This window comes from Octopus sinensis, linkage group LG6 (assembly GCF_006345805.1).
Source record: "Octopus sinensis linkage group LG6, ASM634580v1, whole genome shotgun sequence".
NCBI classification, from domain to species: Eukaryota; Metazoa; Mollusca; class Cephalopoda; order Octopoda; family Octopodidae; genus Octopus; species Octopus sinensis.
The window spans coordinates 116,944,127-116,971,626 of record NC_043002.1 but is presented as its reverse complement, the minus strand read 5'-3'; the positions used below and the strand labels follow the sequence as shown (position 1 = coordinate 116,971,626).

The window sequence follows — 27,500 nt, the reverse complement described above, 5'->3', positions numbered from 1 at the left end:
GCTAGAAATTCTCTTACTAGTGTTTTAACTAAATTCTTAAATACTATGGGGGGATGGTAGGAACCTACATTAATATAGCTAAGCCTATCGTTGGACTTTCTATAGGATTTGTAAATATTCTTATTTAAACCTAAAGATACATATAGGAAATTGACAATCATGAGGTTGGCATCTATTGTTTTGCTAAGATTGAATGTTTTCATCATTTGGATAATGTCCTTCCTAAACCGAGCTTGCGCTGGCCCATTGATGTTTGTGGTTGAAGCTAGAGCATCATCTTTGTACATGGCAAAATATATACCAGGAAAAGTTTTACCCAACGTATCGAGTAGGAATAGTCCAAAGAGATCGCATATGCCTGCGCCATCATATGATCCCATGCTCATTTCGAAGGCACCCGCTGTATCGGTTGTCTTAATCCACTCTGCGTTCTCACCGAAAAGTAAAGTCTTTCTAGCATGGAAGATTATGTCCTTATCTTGTGTAAAATTTCTATAAATTCGCTTGCGAAGATGGGGGCTTTATCGAGCAGTTCTTTAGAGACAGAAGCATAGAAATCTACAATATCAAATTGTGTAAATCTCCCTTTATTTTTATTCCTAATGGCTTTAAACCAGTCAACCACTTCTATACTTTTAGACCATTGTACTAACCTAGTAGCATTTCTGACTTTAGCATTAATTTTTCCTTAAAATTCCTTACTAATAATACCAATTTCTCATTTGATGGGTTAATAAGTCTACATTTAGGATTAGATAGGAAGTTCTTTTTATGGTCTTTAATAGTTACAAAGGCCTCTTTCTGGGAGGACCTCTATTTTTTTATCTAATTTAAGCCTAGCAGCGATGATGCTAGCTTCTTTATTAATGACGTTATAAACTTGTGGTCCAGCTTTAGTGTAATTATTAATAATGTTGTTATGTAGAAGTGGTGAGTATGTGTTTTTTTTTACAAGGTATAAGTTCTTGGTTTTATCAGAAAAAAGTGCCGTTGTTTTTTTTTTGGAACTTTTTATGTATTTGATGTCATTTTTCAGTTTCTGTTGGAAAGTGTTAAAAGAATTACGAAATTTCATTTTGTTTATAAGATTCAGTAGGTCCCTTTCGAAGTCTTCTAAGACCTTGATTTTAAGAGGTAATTTCTTTTATTTTATTCCCTAAAATATTTTCTCTGTAGTAACCTTTTCCATGTTGGCTTTCCATCTCATACACTTAATAAGGTCTGTAGTTTTCTCCAAAAGTTACTTAGAGTATAGTTCCCTGGATAATATAGGTATGATTCTCATAGAATAATCGATACTGATGACATCCATATTAAATTCTTCTGCAGGACAGAGTCCTCAACCGATTTTAAGGGAATGTTTTCAAAACAAGCTGTATATGCTTCTAGAAAAAAAGCTGTGGTATATGGGAGGTAATTTATTAATAATAATGATATGACAAAAAAAGAATGAATGAGACCTCGATATTATGTAAAATAGAGAATTTATCTGTAAATATATGTGACAATTAGTTGGTTGTCATAATAAAACTCAGAGTTTCGGATGCCGGGGCTGAAGTTTGCTTTGGCATCTCATCAGTTATTAAGACAACGCTATGGAAAAAACCGTTGAATAAAGGGAATTTACTCCAATAGGCATGGGGAAAGTAATATATATATATATATATATATATATATATATATATATATATATATATATATATTATATATATATATATATATATATATATATATATATATATATATGTGCGTTATATACATCCACACACCCATATTTATACAAATACATGAATAGGTATTTCTGAAGCAAACCTATATCAGCTGCAGCATATAGTGAATCTTATATCATCAGGTTACATGTCACTCGGGCTCATCACCAAAGGTACTTAGTATCATGTTTTATTACTGCAAGTATTGCCGTTTCAATATTTGGATGTGTGGGTTTCTTCTGACCACTTAGGTTTACAGAGTGAATAGGAAGTCTTTTATTTCTATGGTTCGTTTACCTTCCAATCCTACGGTTCCCACTGAATGTGGAATTATTTTTTAAGAATTCAACAATTTAAAGAATATAATATAAATATTTGATCTAATAGTAGTTTTTTAATGAAATAAGATAGTTTTCACATCCATTTAAACCTGTGCTTTTATTTAATATGCTTCAATTAGATGCATAATTAAATCACGAACTAATCTAGAGATATGGAACGATTATCAGTAGCACAGCGCATTTGAGACCAGACTTTGAAGTCAAAATTTCCATTTTTGAACTTGGCATAGCAATCACGAGCGGTTCTTTCAGCTATGGCACCCTCTCCATACACAACACAAATGTCGCGATCAGCTTTTGTGGCCTTAGAACCTTGATTAAAAGCAAAAAGAAGGAGGTGTCGAAATGCTCGTTTTCCTTAATTTGACACTCATTTTAAAGATCTGAAAATAAACAAAAAATAACTCAAATTAACTGGAAAGAAAGAAAAATAGATGCCAAAATCATTCAAAAATAGAATACTCGAAGTAAATAGATTCCAAAATTTAAAAACGCAGTAAATCCCGAAAATTTATAAAAACGGCGGGAACTTAGTTGCCAGCCCAATATGTATATATATATATATATCCGTAATTTGTACATAGTATATTCTTTATTTCTTTACTTGTCTTTCTCACTGGTCTTCGACTATGTTAGGGTGCCATCTTGAATGTTTTAGTCAACCAAACGGTGCTTTATTTTATCTTTGATGTCGCAAATCAGTTACAGGGACTTAAGTAAATCAAAGCTGGTTTTGAAGTGGCGAGAAACAAGCACAAATACAAACAAGTACACACACATTTACACATTTATACACACTCACACACACACACACTTAGGTGGAATATCCCCACGCCTCTCCCATCAAGCACATGCACGCATATACGACAGCTTCATAACCCGATCAAAATGAGATCTGTAAGAATTGCGAGTCTCCTAATAGTATTGAGTCTCACCAACACTAACTTCGATTTCATTCATGAGATTACTTTAAGCGAATAACCTTAAACACACACACGCACACTCATGCACATACACGCGTACACGCGCGCTTATAGGTGTGTAAATGAGATGGGTGTGTATGAATTATACACTGTCACATTTTTCATACGTATTCTTACAAGGCATATCATAAGTAATCTTACCTTAGCAATGTGTCACCAAAGTGCTCCCTAAAATAAAGCAGTTTCTGAATTTACAGTTTATATAGTGAACAATAAGCAGAAAGAGATAACATCTGTATACAGGAAATGTATGCGATCATGTCTCCAAGTATGTTTACCACTAAGGTACATAATATGTCTAGAGCTTTATCCATTAATAGGTGTTGTAAACACTAGACAACCTTTCTGTGACAAAGAGTCCTGTAGGGTAAACGCTCAAAAGAGTCCCGTAGGGTAAACGCTCAAAAGAGTCCCGTAGGGTAAACGCTCAAAAGAGTCCCGTAAGGTAAACGCTCAAAAGAGTCCCGTAGGGTAAACGCTCAAAAGAGTCCCGTAGGGTAAACGCTCAAAAGAGTCCCGTAGGGTAAACGCTTAAAAGAGTTCCGTAGGGTAAACGCACAGAAAATTGGGCAAATTTTATATGTATGCAGATATAATGCTTTGTCAAATGAACTTCCCAGGGACATACATACTAACAAGGTGCATAAGTACAACTCGAGATAAATCAGTTTCGTCTTGAGTGTATCTCATCAAAATGCCCAACAATATTCATATAATATATATATATATATATATATATATATATATATATATATATATATATATATATAAAGTGCAGTTATAAGAACTCCAACACATCTTTAGTCGGAAGACCGAGAAAACTTAAAAGAGCCAATGAGCTTAAAATCTTTATTCTTTTACTTTATACTTAAAGGACATAAAATGAAGGCGAAACAAACCTGTGTCTTGCATATAACACCCACGCATACACACACACACTCATACCACTCACATGCACACAAAAATGCACAATATAAGAATATATACAATATATATATATTTTGTTTTTTTCGTAAACTCTCCCTATATATATATATATATATGAATGATAATTTTCTTGCAATCACTATATATATATATATATATATATATATATATATGCGTGTGTGTGTGTGTGATTATATATACATATATACATACGCGTGTGTATATATATGTGTCTGTGTGTGTGTTGCATGAATGTAAATATCAATGTAAATATCGTAAATTGTATAGGGTTTATTTTTATGCCTTTTCTGATAGAGAAATCAGTATATAGGGTAGAGATGGCAGATTTAGTATATGAAGAAATACGAAAACAGCAGTCTAGCCGAGTTTTTTTGTCCCGGCTGATAACAACTCAAGTATTGGGGTTTATAATGTTAGAGATATTCTGAGGTTGTATGTTTGAGCTTATTAGCTGCTGTTATTTTTATATAATACCAACACACACAAAGTCACCCACACACATGTACATTCCTGCATACACGCACACCTATACATTCATCTACACATGTATGTGTATATATATAAATAAGTATATGCTTACATACACACACACGCACACACACACACACACACACACACACACATGAACATATACATATACCTATATGTAAATCATGCATACTTATGTTTCTTCCATTTTTCTCTTTCATCTTTAATTTAATTAACTAATGTTGGTAAATATTCCTCTGGTTTTTGCTATGAGCACATTGACGTCCGCATAACGGATATTGTTGATGTTTTGTCCACTTATCTGTATACATATCATACCTGTTAGATTTTCAACCGATCGTTAAATTTTGTCACTATATAATAAAAACTTGTCTGTTCATAAGATCCTCCTATCGTACTTTTATATTTTCTTATCCTATTACATTTCCAATTCTGATTTTTGCTGCTTATTCGTTAGCTCCTTTCAATTTAGAATTATATCTAAATGAAAGGGCTTACGAGCTTTAACGATTTCGATAGATTTGAAGATTTCAAAGCAATTAGTAGATTAAATTAGTAAAATATCAAAAAGAAAAAAAAGGAATAAAGTAATGAAAAGGAAAACTGTTTATTTTGGGAGATCAACAAGAAAGTATTTTAAAATAAAGATCTAACCAGTAAGAGTAAGAAAAGACTCCGGGGAATATACACAGAACCGCCTTACATATGTGTGGCAACCCAGAACATAACTGGCTTAACGACGTTGCGGAGATGTGGTTCCTATGAACAATATTGGTGCCCTATGTACACACAGTGACAACACTGATGTCGTTAGACAAGCAGTAACTAACAGAAATGTTTTATACACAAGGAGGTAACAGACTTACTTTATTGGATATCATATAAAAAATAACCCCAGAGTTTGAAAACTTAATGACAAATGGTAAAGATAAAGGAGGAGTCAGCCAGGGAAAGCAGAGAGAAATAATATGGCGACAGAATGACCAACTCCAGTGTGGAGCAGTGGATGGGGAATAAAGGTTTTGGACCTCCATGATCACCGGCAGTTGTAGGCATGGGACATTATGAGGACATGAAGAATGTGTATGTGTATGCGTGTGTATATATACACACATACACACACAATTACACACACACATATTGCAGTGAAGGTTATCTAAAACACTTGTTCTCAACATGTGGACCCATTTGCTTCTTATTTTACTCAAATGGACCCTCATAAACATTCGATATTTAAAAAATCCTATTACATATTTATAATCAGATATTAGGAATCGTATAAAGAAACTTGTTAAAATATTTTGTATATTGTTGAATACTAACAAATTTCTTGCGCATAAATTTTAACAACAAAATCTTATATGGAGTTCCAGTGACTATATAGACCCCGTTTGAGAGTCACTGATGTAGAAGAATACGAGAATTGAAAAGAGCGTAGAGTAAATTATATAACAATATATATAATGGGTGGAACACTGAAACATGCAAATATCGGAGTTGGTGGAATAAAGATGCTTGCAAATATTGAAGGCCAGCGTGCATAAAGTACAAACAAGTCTCTGCTGCATTTTCCAAGAGAGTTTGTTTCTTTTCTCTAAATAAATTACAGTGAGTTTAAAGAATTTTCATGTCACCCATTCAGATTTGAATTCCAGAGATTTTTTTCTGTGTCAAATATGAAAATTTGGCAATAGCTCCTAAGCTACACAATAGCCTATATGCATCTATATTAATGTGTACATAAGTAGGAGTGTTTGCATTTATATTGGTGATTGTATTAGTGAATCTATTATAAATATAATAGGAAAAGAAAGACTGAAACGTAGAATGCGATAGTTTAGTTACTCCGATATGAATTGTTTCCAACATTTAATCAGTTGTTCAGACAGAAGGAGTCTGTGATACTTACGTTTGAACAACTGACGACATGTAGTAAAATTTCGAGTGTAACAGTTCACTCCGTCGGTCAAGATAAGGTCATATTTATTTATATATTTTTCTTACAAGACTCGTCACGTTTCCTTCATCTGACAATTTTCAGAGGAATTTTGAAGTGAAAGAAATAGACCAAACCTTGATGATAATAATTTTAATCAATGAACATATCTACTCTCTCTCTCTCTCTCTGTCTCTCCGACGATTGTTTAACTGGCTGAAACTTGGGATTCCCTGTCAACAATATTCTTGTACTCTATAAAAGACTTGTACTCTACAAAAGTATAGAGTAACCACCAGATTAATGTAAAATCGTAATTATAACTAAACTAAACATGTTTGTGTGTGAATGTATGTATGCATATAAATGTGTATATATATATTTTTATTTGTATATATATATATTATCCACCACCTTTCCAACAACAATCTTGGCGCCGTTTTGAATTCCATATGTCAAACACTCGTGGACATACACAATCAAAAATGAACATTACTCCCATTCGGAAACAGTTTTTCACGCTCAGAATTGCTAAAGCTTGGAATAAACTACATGCATCGGTTGTCAGCTACAACCTTCAAAACTTCCATTTTTACTGAAATTCACCTAATGCCTTTTTTCTTTGCTGTAGTGAACCTGAGCACATTATACAACAATTTCATTATTAGAATTATTAAGAGTCCAAATAAATATACGCATACATACATTCATACATACATGCATACATGCATATATACATAAATACATACATACATACATACATACATACATACATACGTACATACAGATATATAAATATATATTTACTCTTATATATGCGCAAATATGCATACATGCATACATTCATACATGCATATATACATTTATACATATAGATTCCGACTTATTTAACTTATTTCATTAACATTATGTATATTGAAGCATTAAGTATTGAAGCACTAACCCATACTATATCGAGCTCTGTATATTATGATTTAGATAAGATTGTTTGGAAGGTGATGGTGCCTGTGTTCTAATACATACATATATATATACATACATACAAATGCAAATATGTTTGTGTTATTCAACTTATACGATTTGTTTCCAACACACATTTTGCCATTGTGACTAAATGCATCAACTGCTTGTGTAGGACATTGTACAACTGGGTCCAATTGCACCATGCACAACCCCTGCAGAAGATACAAATTAGCCATAATGGGGAAACGTGCATAGGCAGAAATAGTATGAGTTGATTTATCTTGTGTTTGTCAAATGCTTTCTTAAAATTGCTCTGAGCAGTAATCAGTAATATTACAAAGCACTGTGGTAAGTGCATTTTATTATTACTGGAAGTCTTGATTATGCTCTTCGCGTAGAAGCTGTCGCACCTTCCACTGAACAAACAGGAAATACTGTGTGTGTGTTTGTGTGCGTGCGTGCGTGTGTGTGTGCATGTGTGTGTATATAAATATATATAAACGTATGGACACAAAGGTATAAAGTGATAGATGGCTAAACAATATATAAATGACCTTAAACGTTCATATTTTTGGTTTTCTTACCGGTTTCAACCGCTTAGTTGCAGCCATAATTATGTAATATCTTTGTTGATTTATTTTATCATATCGAGTTTGCTAGTGTCGATAAAACGACATTCGTGTTTATTCTGATATGAGTTTCAAGTATTGATATGAGTATCCACACTGCGTGTGTGTTGTAGAGTTCTATGGAGTAGTCATTATTTTTTTCCAATAATCTTGCGTATCATTTGCGTATCATTTACAATAATATTTTTAGATATTTATCAATGAGGCTGGAAATGGCTAATTCAAATCCAAGTTTATATGCCTGATATTTTCAGCACTCAGAAATATTTGAATCTATATGTAACCTGGGTTTGAGTTAAAAAAAAAACAACATAATAATAGCGAGGTCAATTAAGGATTGTTCATTAAAGGAATTGTCTTTTTCTTTAATTCATATACATTGATTCTCATATGTAATGGAGAGTAGTTGCAACGTTTGTTTCATATGTGTAATCTATTAAAGCTATCCTGATTGGACTCATTTCAAGTATTACTTTTTTTGTTCAACCATTTACGAAAATATTCCAGTAATTTTAAAACATACCTAATTTTGAAAACAACCCATCTAGTCATAAACTTTTCAGAAAACATTCAGTTGCATTGTATGAAATATAATCACTTTTCATAGTGATTGCAAGAAAATTATCATTCATATATATATATATATATAGGGAGAGTTTACGAAAAAAACAAAATATATATATATTGTATATATTCTTATATTGTGCATTTTTGTGTGCATGTGAGTGGTGTGAGTGTGTGTGTGTATGCGTGGGTGTTATATGCAAGACACAGGTTTGTTTCGCCTTCATTTTATGTCCTTTAAGTATAAAGTAAAAGAATAAAGATTTTAAGCTCATTGGCTCTTTTAAGTTTTCTCGGTCTTCCGACTAAAGATGTGTTGGAGTTCTTATAACTGCACTTTCGTAGTAAGCTGCAAGAATCGTGAGAATGATGTAGTGATAAGACATACTAAACATCCTAAATTTTATGAAACCATTAACCACCGATATTCGTTGTGTTCGCTGTGCGCTAAAATTGTGCTATGTACTTTCCTATAAAACGCTAATATATACATATACAGCTTGCATGGAATTAAACAAACTTATTGTTAACTTATTTAATATACTAAACATCTAATTAGAAATATGAAGTGAGATAAAAACATTAACTCAATGGCTGTAAATGGGTAATCATGTGTAATGTATATATATATATATATATATATATATATATATATATATCGTAATACCATTGTCCCGACCTCGGCCAGTACTGTGGAAACTATATATCCCTAAGGTGATCTAATAACACTAATATATGTCCCACCTTCTGTGATATACTTACCGAAATAATTAAAATATCGCTTTGATACTGGGCTGTTGCTCTAGTTCTCTCTCCTCACGGCTGAAATATTTCTAATTAGATTTTTTAGTATGCATATTACATTACATAACGATAATGACATAACGATAATGATATATATATATATATATATATATATATATATATATATATATGTATGTATATGTGTGCGTGTGAGTATGTATGTCTATATATATATATATATACATATATATACACACATATGCATATATATATATATATATACTTAGGATTTTTAAGTATTTATTATGAATGTGTGATTGTTTATAAATTAAAATAATTAATACACGTATGGTAATGAGATTAGGGCTAGTGGAATATACATTTACGGAAGTTCGAATGCCAATGTTTCGTAAAATTAGAGTTATACTGTTCAAAAGAAAATTAAAGTAGAAAAATATCAAATAAACAATTGTTGGCATTCAATATATATTAAAACTTTTAATTACTATGATTGCTAAATTAACACTTAAGGATTGATTATTTAAATATTTACTTATAAACTAAGAAATATATGAAAGGAAAAAAAATCTAGTCTTAAAATTACTTATGTTATAAAACAAAATAGAATTCATGTTTCTTAAATTGAACAGTGACCATGACACATCACCGAAAGCGAAACTGCGTGAATATCAAAGAAATTTACTCAGAAAATTGAAACCAAATGATTGAGATGGGGCAAAAACGGAAAAATAAGTTAGCCAAACAGCACCTACCAATAACATAAAACTGACCCTCGCTCACTCAATTTCCATGTTTTATGCATATCTGGTTTATTTTACAGGAATGAACATTTTCGTCGCCTTTTTCGTCTTGTTGCTATTGCTGGCAGAATCCACTCCTCGGGCGGCCTCGTCCATTCCTTTAATAGGTGAGTCAATCTCATTTTCCACCACTTATTTATGTTACAGGAATGAACATTTTCGTCGCCTTTTTCCTCTTGTTGCTATTGCTGGCCGAGTCAGTCCCTCATGCCGCAACAGTTCCATTGATAGGTGAGTTTTTCTCCATTCTCTACCACTGATTAGAAAAACGGTGTTCGTTTCACCAATGACGTCATCGTTTTCACGATCCCATATCCATGAAATGTTTGACCATAGTAATGCATTCTTTCGTTAAACTCACAAGAAAGCACTACTACAGGTCAAACTTCTCACCCAAGAGTGTAATACCCTCTTTGTGCAATGCTAAGGTAATTTATTCATATCTTCATCACCCTTGCACGAGAGCACAATAGGTTATATAAGATTGATGTTAAAAGCATTTTCACTTAACTTGGGTCAACGTTTGGGGCTTAATTTAAAACAAAATAATTTCTGAAAGAAAGAATATTTACTAAAAACTTCACAGTACACACATTTACTAAACAAGTTCACCATACACAGACACACAAACGCACGCACACACGCACGCAACATCGCACTTGTTAGTGTTTAAAAAGCATTTAAACAATAATCAATATTCTAATACTTCATAAGATATTTATTGATTTTTAAAACATGTACGTTGAGTATACAATACAATTTCGGTGAAAGTATAGAAATAGTTATCTAAATATACTACAGATTTTAAATATAGGAAACGTAATAATTATTAATGCAGAGAACATTAAATAAGCAATGTAGATTGGTTTCTAGAAGGAGAGAAGAGAAATGGGACGTCTTAATATTTTTGTATAAGTGTGCAACTACGATGAATTGATATATGACTCGATATGTAGCACACTCCAATTTATATCTATATCATAGAGAACATAATTTGTTTTCAATCTTTACAGGAGTTTCATACACATACTACGCAAAATCTACAGAAATAGGCTATCTTGAAACAGTTATAGATTTCTAAATTTGGTACAACTCCTAATTTTGGAGAGAGTAACAGCCGATTAAATGTGTTCTTGTACTCCACGTGAGCACATTTTATCGTCCTCTAAGTGTTGATGAAAATCCAAAATTGATTCAAAGCATAAACAAACATAGTTAAACACAGTAAAACATTTTCTCAGGTGTACAACTGATTCTGTTATCCATTATTCCGTTTACGTAAGCATTAATTGAAAGTGTATTAAAATCTCGAATTTTAGAATAAATAGAATGATAATTTTTGTAGAGAATAGATTCTATTTATGTAGGATTTTATGTAAGTTGCTAGGTTTTAAAAATTCCTGTTTTATGGCGGGATTATAAAGCCCGATATTTTCCATTTATTTTAATACTTAAGTATCATACACGAATCGTTGCTTGAGAGCAACTGATTGCAAATAAGGACTTTAATTTCTGCATATTCATCAAGTGATGTATCACACATATTAAACATACCACGTTAATTTCATCTATAGTAATAATAATGCTCACTTGATCCTGACATATGTATTGGTAATGTATTGGTAAACTATCTTTTAAGTTTTATATACATTTAACACTTCGGGGAGCAAGAAATGTTTTCCTCATTCTTAATCAATGAGAGCGAAAACACATTGGAGAATGACAGTGAATGAGGAAGAATTAAATGTTGAGTTGTGTGTCGAGGAACGATGGGACTGAAAAGTGGTTGGCGAAGGGAAGAAGATAACTTAAAGGAGGGTAAGCCTAGAACTCGAGAGATAACATATTTGGGTAAAATTGAAGGATCGAAGCAGTAAGGAAGCAGATGGTAATTGATAAGTCCAAAATAGAAGACTTTCTTTTGGCAAGATCGGTGATCATAGTAGTCACCATGATGCCAATAGTACTGTCTGCATTCGTCCTAGCTCAGGCTGCAGATTAGAAATGCATATTCACACAAAGTCGTATTCCAAAATGATCATCATTGTGAACATTAAAATAAAGTAAAAATTGAAACAAACGAAGGAGATATCCCGAAGGTAAAAATGATGCGTTGTCCCATGTATTTCCCAGAGGGTCCTAAAGTACCGGACGTCGGGGAAAAGTAAATGGACTAACCAAGTCAGTTGAAATGCGTTGGCTTATTGTGTGTGGGAAAACGCGTTCATTACCGGAGCAATCATTTAGACAATGCTTTCTTCATTAACTAACTTATAAAGCACAGCAGAATTTGTATGTGATGCAATGTGTAATATTGGCAGATATGCAACCAAAAGTTTGGGTGATTTGGAATAATGATTTGGGTCTGGTGATTGGTGTTTTGTTATTGATATAAAGACAGGTGTAAAATGTGTATTGAATGTATTTAAAATTGCCTTACTATTCAAGTCTGAGTACCACAGAATGGATTACTGTTGCGGGAAAGAGTGGGGTTGTTATGAATTCACATAAAAGAAATATAAAAACAAATGTTGTGTCTACTTTCATGCACATATAATTCATTGTCATTTCCTGCTATTCACCAGTTTGTCCATGCTCTCGTAGTTTAAGAAAGGAGAAAAACTCTCACACTCCACGATGAGGGACTTTGTCCAAAATTCATCCGCTATTTTTAATGGTATATGAACTTAAAAAACAAAACTTTGTATTTTTATCAATAAATTCGATATTTGCTGACGCAGACTACCAACAACTCCCTGGACTTTATTTTTATTGTAATCTATTTATATGTATATTTATCTATTTCATTATATATATATATATATATATAATATATATATATATAATATATATATATATATATATGTATATATATATATATATATGTATATATATATATATATGTATATATATATATATATATATATATATATATATATATATATATATATATATATATATGTATATATATATATATATGTATGTATATACTTCTATATATAAGTTTGTGTTTGTGTTAGCCTGCATGTTTAACTTACATGGTTAGAGAGAGAGAGAGAGAGGAGAGAGAGAGAGAGAGTCAGGGAGGAGAGAGAAGAATAGATCCACAAACAGAAAAATAAAAGTCAATTGTATGAAATTGGAGTGAAATCTTAATAGAATTTGTAGCAACAGAAAGTACAGAACACACTACGGGTGTTTCTGTACTTTCTGTTATATATATATATATATATGTACTTTCTGTACTTTCTGTTATATATATATATATATATATATATATATATATATATATATGATGCCTATGTCATTTCCAAATGCCCTCAAATCACACTATCACTTAAATAAAACAATACGGGATATTAGAAACTGGAATGTTTCTGAACAGCTCAGTTAGGACTGAATTCGTTACTAAACAACAAGACTCATGCTTATAAAGTAGTAATAATTAATGCTTAAAGATAATTGCCCTTAAAATATCAAATTGTTGCTGATGAGTATATGCAGGATAGTTCACTATGTGCATTACGGTATTTCATTAAAACTGACATCACCAATATTATCTTCTGGAGACAATGAAAGAACGGCAAGAAATGTTTTCCCATTAACTTACTTTCCAAATTTTATTGTATGCAAAATAGAAAAATAGAACTTAATGGTATGAAGTCATACAGAAATTTTAGTAGATTTATATATTTGGAAGTACACTGGTAACGATTCAGAATAAAGTTTATGTTAGCAAATCATTTGTCTTTTAAACTTGAACAGTACTTCTATTATACTTTAGATTTACCGCGAAACGTACATTTATTCATACGTATTATTGTGGTAATAAATTTACATTGTACATTTTTAACTCGCAAATAGTTTAGTGTAGAAAGAATGCGATAATCTACTGGTTTATATTTCTTCGAAATCTAGAAAGTTACAGCTTTTGCTATGTAATATTTTTGTCGGATAACATAATTACTTAAAATAACTTTCTGCTTTAAGGTTTTTTTAAAATTCATTACACAAAACACCTGAAAACCAGATGCTGACTTTATTGTGTACACATATCCAAATATTTTACAGTTTTGTGTATTATGAATATACATAGCAGAAATTACTTCACTAAAAACGAATTAGGATAATTCAAATACGATTACTCTACCATACATACTTAGAAGAATATAGATATTAACTATACATTAATCACCACTAATCCACAATGCAGATTAATAAATTTCTGTAAGCGTGAGCTGGGATTAATTGATTACAAAAATGTTAAATAACTACCATGATATAATTAGTAAAGCTAGTAACCTCCATGTATTATACAATATTAGTAATGACCATAATTATCTGGTTAAAAAAAAATATATATTAGCAATAAAGAGAGCGCTAATTCACATGAATTGACGTTGTTGAATTTTATACTTCGACCTCGGAAATATTACCATCATGCGCTCTACTAGAATTTTCCAAGACATCTATATTAAAACGGCTAATCTAGCCAACTGCTCGTAGTTTTCAAAAACAAAGTGAGAAATAGGTGCTCCATACTACAAAACAGTGGACATTAAGATAATATCAAATATACTCCTAAGTTACTGACATTAATAAACTGAAATACATATGAGGAAAAATTAAAAAATAGCTACACCTTTTTTAGGCGCTATTTACAACAAATATTTGCCTGTCAACCCCTTCACAGAAAGTTATTTAAGAGACACAGTTCTAAACTAAATTATAGCTGTACAACAAAACAAATAACCTAAGAAACTCAAATCAGTAGATGTGATTTATTATTCACAAACAAAACGTTATACCGTCAAAATTAGTCATACAGAGGAGCCAAGGCATCTATCCATAAACTAGCCTAGATAACGAGAGCGAAGCAAACGAAATGCCGGCGGGTAAATTTAACCACAACTCTTTCAATTATCCTATTTTTCCAAAAACAAAATGAAGAGGAATATCACTATATTATCTATCTTCCAAATTCAAAGAATACAGATTTGATTCGGTCTCCACTGGAAAATTCTTGAATGATGCAAGCCATATATGTATGGGACAGAATCTGAAATCGCAAGAAAAATTTAAACGCATTAAGCAATAAATATAACAATCACATGAATGTTAGCTTAACATTTTAAAACAAATACAGACTTTTCAACGAGTTGCATTTGATGTCTTTAAATATATAGACACATAATGGGATTTGCTTCCCATATTCTAATTCATCATTTTATTTTATAGTTACTTACATCATATAATTTAAAACTTTTTAAAGATTTCACAAAATGACAGGCATTGATAAGTTATCTAAGTATAGTTACTGAACTCAAAAGCGTAAAGACACTACAACACCAGATGAAACAGATTAATCTGACAGTGATCACGTTACAAGAATACATGCAAAATAACAGAATCTGTATTTTAGCACACATATTTTAGGTTAGCTGATTATCTATATTATCAGCCAAAACACGATTATGTAAATTATAATACCCATTATAAATAAATCCACCCAAATCTAATTTTGTTATAGATTGCTCATGATTTCATTAATTTTCATTACATGTTTTAGAATTGAATATGACAACGTCTCTCACTTTTATCTTTCATTCATTCAATTCGTGAAAATATATTACTGGACGATTTTAGTTCGCAACAAAATCATATAAAGGATATAAATAATAATTCTTTAATGATAATAAAAACATACATTGATTTATAGTACGAATATAAGTCACCGTTTGGACTTTAGTAGGTTACATGTACATTTATCTTGGAAATTATTAAAAATTCGCCTGTGGGGATTTTTCCTTCCCTATATCTGCTATGATTCAAAGTTGTATAACTCAGAAAATAGAAAATTGTCAAACAAATAACGTTTGAAATAAATATTTCGGAATAGTATTTTTACTCTAAATATAGTACCTAAATTAGTTTTATAGAATGTCACATATAAAATTACTTCGCAAACCTTAAATTTAAACTTACATATAATCTTTTGGCATATTTATTCAAAACATGGCAAACTATTTCAGAATGAAATGTTGAAATAGTTAGCAATCTTTGATAACTGGATGAAAATATATAAAAAGATTTCAATGTTTTATTTTCTATATATCATTGATAAATATAAAATCGAAGATCTAATTCGATAATTGTAACTGATTTATTAAAACAATCTCTGATAACTAATATATAAAAATAAATATATAAGTACTACATAATAATATAAAAATAAATAAAATATAGTTCCCAATATATTATAAAAAAAATGAAGGCTATTACTGCAATGTTTTAGATTGATATCCAAACATTTTACGTGTTTTTATACTTTCGACACCAACATGATCATCACCAACCAAAATCACGTGCATTGCCAATAATTTCACCTCACCTAATAAACTATTGTCACAGTTTGTACCACCAACATCACCGTCACCATCGTATCATTGTTAATACCACTACCACCACTATATATACTACCGACATCATACACCACCACAGACAGTGTAGCCAATAACTTCTAGGAGACCATATTCAGCTGCTTTACTTCTATTACGTCTACATGCAAAATGAGACACATGCTTTCGTATATTTTTTCCTAAAAATTCTTATGAAATTAACAACATTTAAGTCAGTTATTAAAATTACTTAGTAGGTTTAATCTATATTAAGACTTTCATATGAGTGAATGACCATAGATACGTAGAAACTTATAGGCATATATATATATATATATATATATATATATATATATATATTATATATATATATATATATATAGTTGAGTACAGAAATCGGGGTGAGTACTTGATAATTGTAAGCACCTGTATATACCGTTTGGTGGTGTAGGTGGAGGAGTAAATTGATCAAAATAAAATCATGATGCCAAGGATTCAGCGGCACATATGTTTCGGGCCTTTATTAGACAGATTTATAACAATGCATAATGTATGTCTGTGGCCTTCTTCAGCCGCGCAAAGCAGCTTCCACAAGGACATGTGTTACATCAAAAATTCTTGGTTGGGGATGCAAATCCTCTCATTCGCGTACGACATAATGCGGCAGCAGCATAGAATTGAAGCGTCCATCTCGTTCTTCTCTCAATGTAGAATGAGGGAATTTAGATGTTGAAGTAATGTAAATAAATTAACAAATATATAGACGTGAAGGGACCTGGTGATAAGAGTAAATAGGGGTAAAGATGGAGGGGCGAGAATTCAGGACGAAGGATAAAAAATATATAAAAAGTGTAAGTATAGAAAAATGTAAAAGTGTAGAGTATAAAGATATAAAGAGATATAAGGAGATATAAGGGGGTATAAAGAATATAAAAAAATATAAATGAATATAAATGTATCAAGTTATAAAGTAAAAATAGAAATAGAAATAAAAATAAAAATAAAAATAAAAGCAAAAAAATAAAAATAGGAATAAAAATAATAAAGAAATATATAAGGATAAGGGATGTATAGTGATTACGGACCAAACATGGTGGTCAGGAAAGTGACAAAATCCAGTTGTAGAATCAACATATATATATATATATATATATATATATATACATACATACGTATATGTATATGTATATATATATAATATATATATATATATATATATATATATATATATATATATTATATATATATGTGTGTGTATATACATATATATGTATATATATATATATATATATATATATATATATATATATGAATAGCATACTGGCATTTGCAAATATGCCGTAGTTGAATAACAAGTCAATTTTAACTACACTAAAAACGTAGCAATTTATTTTAACATATTATTGTAATTCTTTAATGCGACAGACTAGTTTATACAGCCAATTGTTTAAAATCATCTTCTTATATTATGAACTGAATTTAAGCACGATTTCTAAAATCGTAAAATTTATTCTTCTTTTTTTCCTTGCTGAATGTCATGTTAGCTCCTACATTATATTAAGAAATACACTTCAGACGTAATGAAACAGTTGACAGAAAATTCGAGACTATTATTTCTTACACATTTAAAAGATGAATGTTGACATATGTATTTCTTTATACACACATACACGCACACATATATAGACCCATACACACACAAACACTCATATATATATAAACTAAGGAATTTGGTCATGACCCAGCTTTTATGTAGTAAGTTACACTATAGTTAGGTTCAAGAGTGAATTAGACAAGATAATCTTCATTTGTCTGACTGTAATTGATTTTGGGTCCATTTGTTGAATGTGAGCTCTAATGGGCTCGTTTTATGAGAATCATTATTGAATGGTGCAGAGTCGGTGTATATTACTTTATAAGAAATATTGTGGAGATCCTTGTGCTTTTACCACGGAAAATGTTTGTCTTACTTTAAAGATAGGTATTTTCTATATCTATTTACATTTGGCTCTATTTTTGATTTTTATGATTATTTTTGTTAGCTAAGACTTTTCTTGCATTAGTCATTTCCTACTGAACATAGATACTATAGGCTCTTCAACAGGAATATAGTTAGCTACAACTACACAGAGAATGTAAATCACACACACACCAGAATATGAATAACCAAATAGCTGATAACTCACAAACAAAAACAAATCAAAGCTATACACAATGCACAATGATTAAAATGCAGAGAAGTATGTATATATCTCAGCAGCGACCTGAACATTTAAAATCAGTTACACGCAACATATGCAGTCTTTTCAGAATGTGTATAGGGCAAATTGAACATCTTGTCACGACATATTTGAAAACTAAGGAAGATTTATAAATACATAGATACAAATGGTAACATACATAGTTGCACTACACAAAATACAACGTCGTATCCTGTATAAAACAAAATAAATTTATGTTTGAAAGTTTGGTCCCATTTGCAAATAGGGTTGTTATCGAAGAATGACGTGGCATTTTGAGCATGTTAGGATTGTACCATTATCTATGATTACGATCAATCAATGAACAAAATGGATTAACTAATAAAAGAAACGTAAGAATACAAAGAAATGCAATCTATTTTAGTTACCTAAAAGATTTCAGGGTGGGGAATAACGACCAAAACATCAGTTTAAATAAATATATGGAAATTTATTTACACGATGTATTAAGTACTATCCTCCTCTTTTATGCTTTTTCATTCCTGTGCATGTATGTCTCTGTGTATGTATGTACGTATTTTGTATGTATATATATATATATATATATATATATATATATATATATATATATATTATATATATATATATATATATATATATATATATATGTATGTATGTATGTATGTGTGTGTACGTGAGTGTGTATATGTATGTGTGTTTGTGTTTGTGTGTGTGTCTAATTTCTTTATTAATGTATATATGCAATACTCAATCGATTTTGAGTTGGTAGCCCATACCTTTCAATAGTGATTTTTAGGTGCACATGTAGCTGCGAACGGACAAAGTAATGCCCTCGACTCTCCCACAGTCGCCTTAAGTGCAGGTCTTTAAATGACCGATTGAGAAATAGAGTTGCATATATTACGTTACTGGTACTATATTTCATTTCATCAAGATTTGAAAGGCGAAGTTGAACTCGGCAGGATTTCACAAAAAGAGCTTAGAGAGCCAGAACAAATACCTGAAAGGTATTTTGTTCGAATTTGTAACGATTCTGCCGATTCACCGACATTAACCTTTACATACATACGTAAATCAATCAATCAACCAATCAATCAATCAATCAATCAATCAATCATATATATATATATATATATATATATATGTATGTATATATGTATGTATGTATTACGGAGATGTATATACATAGTACGTGACTAGATCTGAGATCGTGTACTGAAACAAAAACAATAGCAGCATGGAAGATATGTGTAAGCCATTTAAGGACACAGAAAAACGTTAGTTTCACTTCAACATTTAAAATTGATTTGTGTCAAAATATTTTCGTCGCTTTGAAACTGCGACCTGTTCACTGACGCAGCACGAAGTTTGTCAGTTTCAAAGCGACGAAAATATTTTGACACAAATTCGATTTAAATGTTGAAGTGAAACTAACGGTTTTTGTGTGTTCTTAAGTGACTTACAAACGTCCTCCACGCTGCAATTGTGTGTGTGTATATATATATATATATATATTATATATATATATATATATATATATATATATATATATATATATATAATATGTATCTTATGCATACACGCACACACACACACACACACACACATATATATATATTGCTAAACTTCGCTAAGATAAATATTTCAATTACCTGAAGATTGACTGTAACCATAACTCGAATTATTACGAATTGTACAGCCATGAAAAGATCGTAGTGTTTTACTCTTTATCTTTTATTAAACTTTTAATACTTTTGATATATATTTAAAATAATATAGATTAATTAATTTTATGTATTGGCTTATGTTTTTCATTGTTTGATTTGCCTAATAGTGGTTTTATCTCTAATTTAATATAATATATATATATATATATATATATATATATATATATATATATATATATAATATATATATATATATATATATATATATATATGAAATAAATATTTAGAAGATATATGATGCATTTATGCAGTTAAGCAAATATTTGTATATCATAACAACAGAAATACTTTAATTTTATATTAAGAATCCCGCCATAAAACATATTTATTTAGCATATGAACTATTATATTGAATATTCATTAGAACCGTAAACGATAACGAGTAAAACTTTGTGTCAGTATAAGTATAAATCAGAATTAGAAACTTTAATTCGATATTCCTAAATAATATATACCTCTGCATTTCATGAAAATAGTTCCATGTTAAGAAAATAACTGAAAATCTAAATTCATTGTTATTCAAACACATCAATCAATTAATTAATTGCACAGACATAAATATAAATTCATCTTTATTCCATATTTAGCAATAATTTTACACTCTAACTGATTATTGAATCATTTGTTAAGTTTCCATTGACCATATGTTATGAGAGGTGTGACTGGTAAGTCTTGTACCAAGCAAATTCAAAAAAAAAAATCATTGAGTCGGACAATTATACAGATAAGAGGTCTAGGCTATTGTATTTTGGTGGAAGTGTGAATGACATGGATAGAAACGCCACCGTCATTTTGTGAAAAGAATATGGAAGTAATGCTATTTCGCAGGTGAGTTTATTTCCTTTAGTGTTTTTAACTAAATAAGACAATAAGAAATAATCTGAAACATGTTCACATGCACCTGATAAGCCAATTTTATATAACAATAAATAGAATTACTAAAATGTAACTTTGTCTCCGCTTTTTCTCTTTCTCTCTCTTTTTCTTTCTATACATATGCGTGTATATGTGTGTTTGCGTGTATGCACATATGTATATATATATATATATATATATATATATTTATCTATACACACACACACACATATATATATATATATACATATGTGTGTGTATATATATATATATGTGTGTGTGTGTTTGTATGTATATATGTATATACATATATATAAATATGTATGCTTATATATATATATATGTATATATATACATATATATAAATATACATAGTGCATGTATATTTACACACCAGACACCAAACTCACACATACGCACGCACACACACACACACACATACACAGAAACAAACAAACGTACACACAAGCATATACATATTCACTTTTTTTATTATACATGTATGCTGCAAACTTTCTCTTGATATGAATGTGAGGTTAATACATTTATCATCATTTGTATTTCTGTTGTTGAAACCTTTTATGCATTTCCTCCAAAACATGGTTATTTTTTGTTCAGCGGTTGTTACAATATATTTGTAATTGCTTGTTTATGTTTATGTAGTACACTTTAAAAAAAATGGCATTTATTTATGCTAGATGATTTTGAATGCTAATGGGACACGGGAGTACTGCCTTTTCTAGCAAATTCTTTTTACAGAGAATGATTAGGATTTTACTGACCAGATAAATGTCTTGAATGAGCAAGGGAGAAAAGAGATAAGAGAGAAGGAAAAGTAAGGAAAGAAGTAGCCAAATGAAACGTAATTTAGTAGAAAGCTAACAGCCAGATTGATGATGTGAAGAGCTGTGAGAAATGGAACAGTAATGAGTTATATAGAGATTGCAACATATTAAGATATGCGGTATGTGTATGACCACAATCACATAAATACACACACATGTACATACATAAATAAAGGAATTAAATGAATATCTTAGAACTGTTATTACTATAAGCTGCAGTGGATTCATAGTTGAGTGCCTGAGTAACAGCTTATAGCTTCATTGGATCCTCGGATATGTTCATAAGATAATCGTTTAATTCTTTCTCATTTTCTTATTACCGTTCTGCCCTCGACCAACACATCGTTCTGAAGCATAGGTGTACTGAGGTCTACACCTGGTTATTAGTTTCACAAAGCCTAAGCAAAATATTAAGATACATAAATAGGTAAATATAGAATTACGCTTACACAAACATCAGGTAGACAAACGGGTAAGGAAGAATAAGGATGACGCTATGCAAGGTATGAGAAGAGGTTTACATGTTCTCAAGTACGCTCGAGAAAATAGAAATATGTAAAATAAAAAGAATTCATGAAATTTAAGAAAATTAGTCCGGATAACAAAAGCCATTTCCTATGCTTGTTGGAGATGCCATGCCAAATATAAAGTGACTTCTCCTTATAACAGCGGATGTGATTTGAACTGTAATGTGCAACAAACCCTAACAAAGACAGAAAACAAAACGGTCGTAACAAATTAAATTGACGACCACGGGTTTGCAAATATCTTTAGTATTACTGCAGACATTAAGGGGAATAGCACGAAAATTATTTATTGAACTGCATCAAGTTTCGCACGTATTTAATACATTGCAAGTTTTTTTTATCCAATGCAGCAGATGAGATTGACAGAGATCAGGTTGACATTGTGATGAAATTTCGTGAAGTTAGTACCGTGGTGTTAGATTTGAAGTTATAGGTGTTGTAACTTCAACGAAAGTATTTGAAAGTATCTGATTGTAAAGCGAGAAACGAAAAGAGTTCTGACCGAGAGATTGCGTTTATCTATATTTCTTCCCAAAGAGAGAAGGGGGCGATCACAGGTTCAGAGAAAAAAGCAAAGGCTTCGGAGAATGAGTTTTTAAACGAAGCGTGATCAAGTGGATGGTAACGAAAAAAGGAATTCGGTTTTAAGGTGTGCATCTGTTTCGTAGAATACTGTGCAGGTTTGATGTGGGAGGGAAGGCACGTTTGAAAACAGAAACAATTGACATATGAGTGGACTTGTAATACAAGGAACTGTCGGTAATGGTATGTAGAAAACTAGCACTTATGTTGGATATAATGGAAACATATGCAAAGTGAAAAGTATTGGTGATCGAGATGAAGGGGTTCGATTCATCGTTAGTGAATGGAAAATTGCGATGTAGCTATTAATATGGTTTTCTTTTAACGCTAATAGTAGCCCAGTTAAATAGGAACATATTTAAATCTCCTCGTGGTCAACAAAGATGTATACGTAATTTAGCCATGTTTTAGGTGGTCCATTAACCTAGTGGCGAAACTCACCTGAGTGGAGAAGCATTTTTAAGTGATTTCGTGGTTAGTGAAACAGGGGATAATATTCGATGTGTTCGAATATGAAGTATCTTTCGAGGATTTGTTTTACTGATGAACCGTCATTATTATTGGTGCGAAACTAGTATGTTGATTGGTCAAATGTGCTGAAGAGAATTACTTTGTCTTACGCAGAAATGGTGTGAAATGCGAAACTGAGTAAAAATTAGACCCATTCTTCATATTTCCTGATAAAAGATTTTTAGCCGAAATATTGCGATAAAAAATAGAAGTGTAAACTTTTTTGTTTCTGTTTTGCTGCTTTTCGTTCTTTTCCAACTTGCACAGCAGTCACATCCTAAATCACGTTTAACCCTACTGCACTATGATTTAAGCAAACTATAACATTATAATGCATTATGTATATATCTGTGTGTGAATATATGTGTATGCTTGTTTTATGAAGACATGGACAATGACCGAAGAAATTTATTCAAATACATATTATTACTAGAGTTCAGTGTAGCTGGCGACGTGCCATGAATATCCAGCTAGGCTGAATGAAAGCATATTGAGATAAACTTCGAACGAAAAATATATGGTTTAAGTAACATTCTTATAAATGCACTAGGGACATACGGTGATGTGTTATAAATATCTCTTTTGCACACAAGCAATTGAAGAAACTTTAGTAAAGGTAAATATATGATATTTTGCAGCACTTTGTGTTCCAATTGCATTTATAAGATCGCTTACTCGAACCATATTTTTCTTCTCAAAATGTTATCGTTAAACCCAGCTGGAAGTTTACAACATCGATACTGGGCGCTATTAACTTTTATATGAATAAATGTCTTCGGTCACCATCGATTTAACTGTTGCTTCCATAAAACACTTACACATACACTTACGCATTTATGTATACGGTCTTGTATGTATTTAATTAAATTCAATTGATATATTTAAATGCATACATACACTTTATAATTTAATGGGAAGAGTGGGGAAAGGAAAATGCCGGTAAACTAATATCAAGTGGGAGGAGGAATTGATTTTGTTGAACATCGAAGAGCACGTATGAAACTTCCGTCTAAATCTTCCCCAACGATTAAGCTAGAGCTACTAAATGTCTTAAACGAAATTTGTTCAAATGTTTGCATATTTTGTAAAAGTTTCAAAACATTTATTTAAGGCGTTGGTTGATTTTATGACATTAATTAAGACGAGAAATCTTTCAGTTGTACTTTGGTTAAAACAGTTTATGTTTATTATAGCTTATGATTTACCAATTTATTTTAAAAGTGCGACTGTCTCACAACCTCCGTATATCATATGAAACCTCTGTAGTAATTTTTCATCCACATTTAGAAAGAATTAACGTAGTGGTCCATAAAAGTTTCCTTTCTTAGTAATTTAGTATTCAGTTATATTATCTTCTTTAGTTTTGGGATTTGAAATCAAAATTATTGATAACTCGCTGAAACACTGACAGTTGTCATTTCGAGTGCATAAATCCCATATGAGTATTTATGCTATTATAATTAGATTGTTTAGATAAAATTGCTCGGAGTGAAAGTGAAACTATCTCCAATAATATTTATGTTAAATAACAATGGACTATATCTTTGCGAATTTGTAATTTTTTCACATTCTTGCACTTTTTTGTACTTTTTGCTATGTTAAATTGGATATTTGATGAATGGTATTTCATAATAATCTATTTCAATAATATATGTCTATTAGTAATCTGATGATTATCTTCATCCTGGTACTTTGTATTAAAATTAAAGTCATGCACAAATAGTTGTGCAATACTATAAACTAAGTATTGGTTAGTCGTGTTTTGTTCTTGACATCACTTGTAATGTATTATATATATATGTATATATATATATATATATATATATGTGTGTGTGTATGTGTGTATGTGTGTAGGTGTGTATGTGCGTGTGAATGGGTGTATGTGAGTGTATGCATGTATGTATGTGTGTCTGTGCGTGTACGTGTGCATGTATGTGTGCCTGTGTTTGTGTGTGTGTATGCGTGTGTATGTGTGTGTATTTGTTTGTGTATTGAACTGAATCTTCGTGTAACATTCTTATGGTTTATAAAGTGTAATTGTGATAATGGAATGTTGTACCAGATAAGCAATAAAACTACCACCCCATCAAGAAAAATGAATAGTTGAGATTTGGATGAGTGAAGGTTGTCTTTTTATCATATGTCCATTGCTAAAGGATTGTAATGGACACAACGATCCCATAAGGAAAGCCATATTAGTGAATGTTCTTTTTGTACTGTGATCCTTGTGGACCGATTCTGTTATAATGCATGCGTGAAAGAGCGGTGGGGAGTGTGTGTGTGTGTGTGTGTGTGTGTGTGTGTGTGTGTGTGTGTGGTATACGAATGTTATCTGCCATATTTAGCCCTTTAGATAAAAGCAGTCTTTGTTTTTATTTTGTGCCGATGACTCAAATATTGATATGTGTGACAATCAAACAACTGATTGCCTGAGAACAGCTGACCAGCTGTTCTACGACATTCGATTCCTTTCTCTTGTCTGTGCGACTGCTCAGATCTACTTCCTTTAATTCTAGCCGAATCAGAATTAACTCTGTTCCATCAGCCTTTTGCTGATGTCAGTCAGTGAACTTCACATGTAGTTACTGAACGTCATGGCTTAGTTTTTATGGCATCATTATTGAATTTGAAAGATAAAGTTATTGTTTATTGAAAATTTCCTGATTAAAATGAAGTTAGTCCCGTTACATGTACCTTCATTTTAATTATTAACGCGTATTCTTCATTGTACAGGCTATAATGATTTTTGAAGGCCTTGAGCGAATGGTGGTGTTGGTGAGAGTGACAGCTTGAACAGATGTACGTAGATTCCTCTATATATGGAGCAATGACGTTTATACGCAGCTTTTAGAGTTGAAAATGTTAAAATGGATATATTGCAAGAGATGTTTGATTCGAAAAATCTGATGTTTAGTAGAACTTCTGAATGGCAGATACTTTAGTTTGGAAACTTACTCGCTCTTAATAGAGGATGGAAACAAGCTACATTGAGGATATTCGTAGAAAGAGAGAGAGAGAGAGAGAGAGGAGAGAGAGAGAGAGAGAGAGAGAGGCACAAGTACACATACACATACAGAACATGAAATTAAAGCTCTGTCAATGTAGTGGGTACAGAGCAGGAAAAGCCAACTCGGTCGTAGCCCCCTGAATAATAATAATAATAATAATAATAACAACGCCAACGACGACAACAACAACAACAACAACAACAACAACAATAATAATAATAATAATAATAATAATAATAATTATAATAATTATAATAATAATATATTATGTGAGAGAACAGTGCTATTATTATTATTATTATTATTATTATTATCATTATTATTATTATTATTATTATTATTATTATCATTATTATTATTATTATTATTATTATTATTATTATTATTATTGCCTTTGCACTGCTTCTAATGCTGGAGATGTACTAGGTGTCAGCTGTTCACTACCAGTGGACTAAGGTAGCACCTCTTATTTTTCGAGCACCTTACGGTGTGTTCGAGCGGTTCCAATCAGTGCTGTTTTCTGCAAGTGATCTACCCTTATTGCAACCCCTATTTGTTCCATGTACTTCTAGAGATTTTTACTCACTGTTCTCAGACCTCCGACCACCTTTTTCATCGACCACAACTGCTTTACCTCCCAAGATAACCTGACATACTTGTCGACTTTTCTTTCTTCCTTATCCGTGTTGTCAGTTGGGC

At 31.2% G+C, this 27,500-nt stretch overlaps 1 protein-coding gene across 4 annotated transcripts in view; it reads left to right on the top strand.

Moving 5' to 3' along the window:
• The window catches only part of LOC115212977 (neuronal acetylcholine receptor subunit alpha-3), a 224,236-nt gene that overhangs the window by 175,105 nt on the left and 21,631 nt on the right, over positions 1-27,500 (top strand). For 2 of the 4 annotated variants that reach the window (XM_036504284.1, XM_036504283.1), the window contains one exon: positions 10,148-10,234. The exons of 1 other annotated variant lie outside the window; for it this stretch is intronic. In XM_036504284.1, the coding sequence (XP_036360177.1) occupies positions 10,148-10,234 (87 nt within the window). Of the gene's footprint in view, positions 1-10,147; positions 10,235-10,274; positions 10,359-27,500 lie in introns of all 4 variants that reach the window. One more of the 4 variants, XM_029781841.2, reaches the window with a different exon arrangement.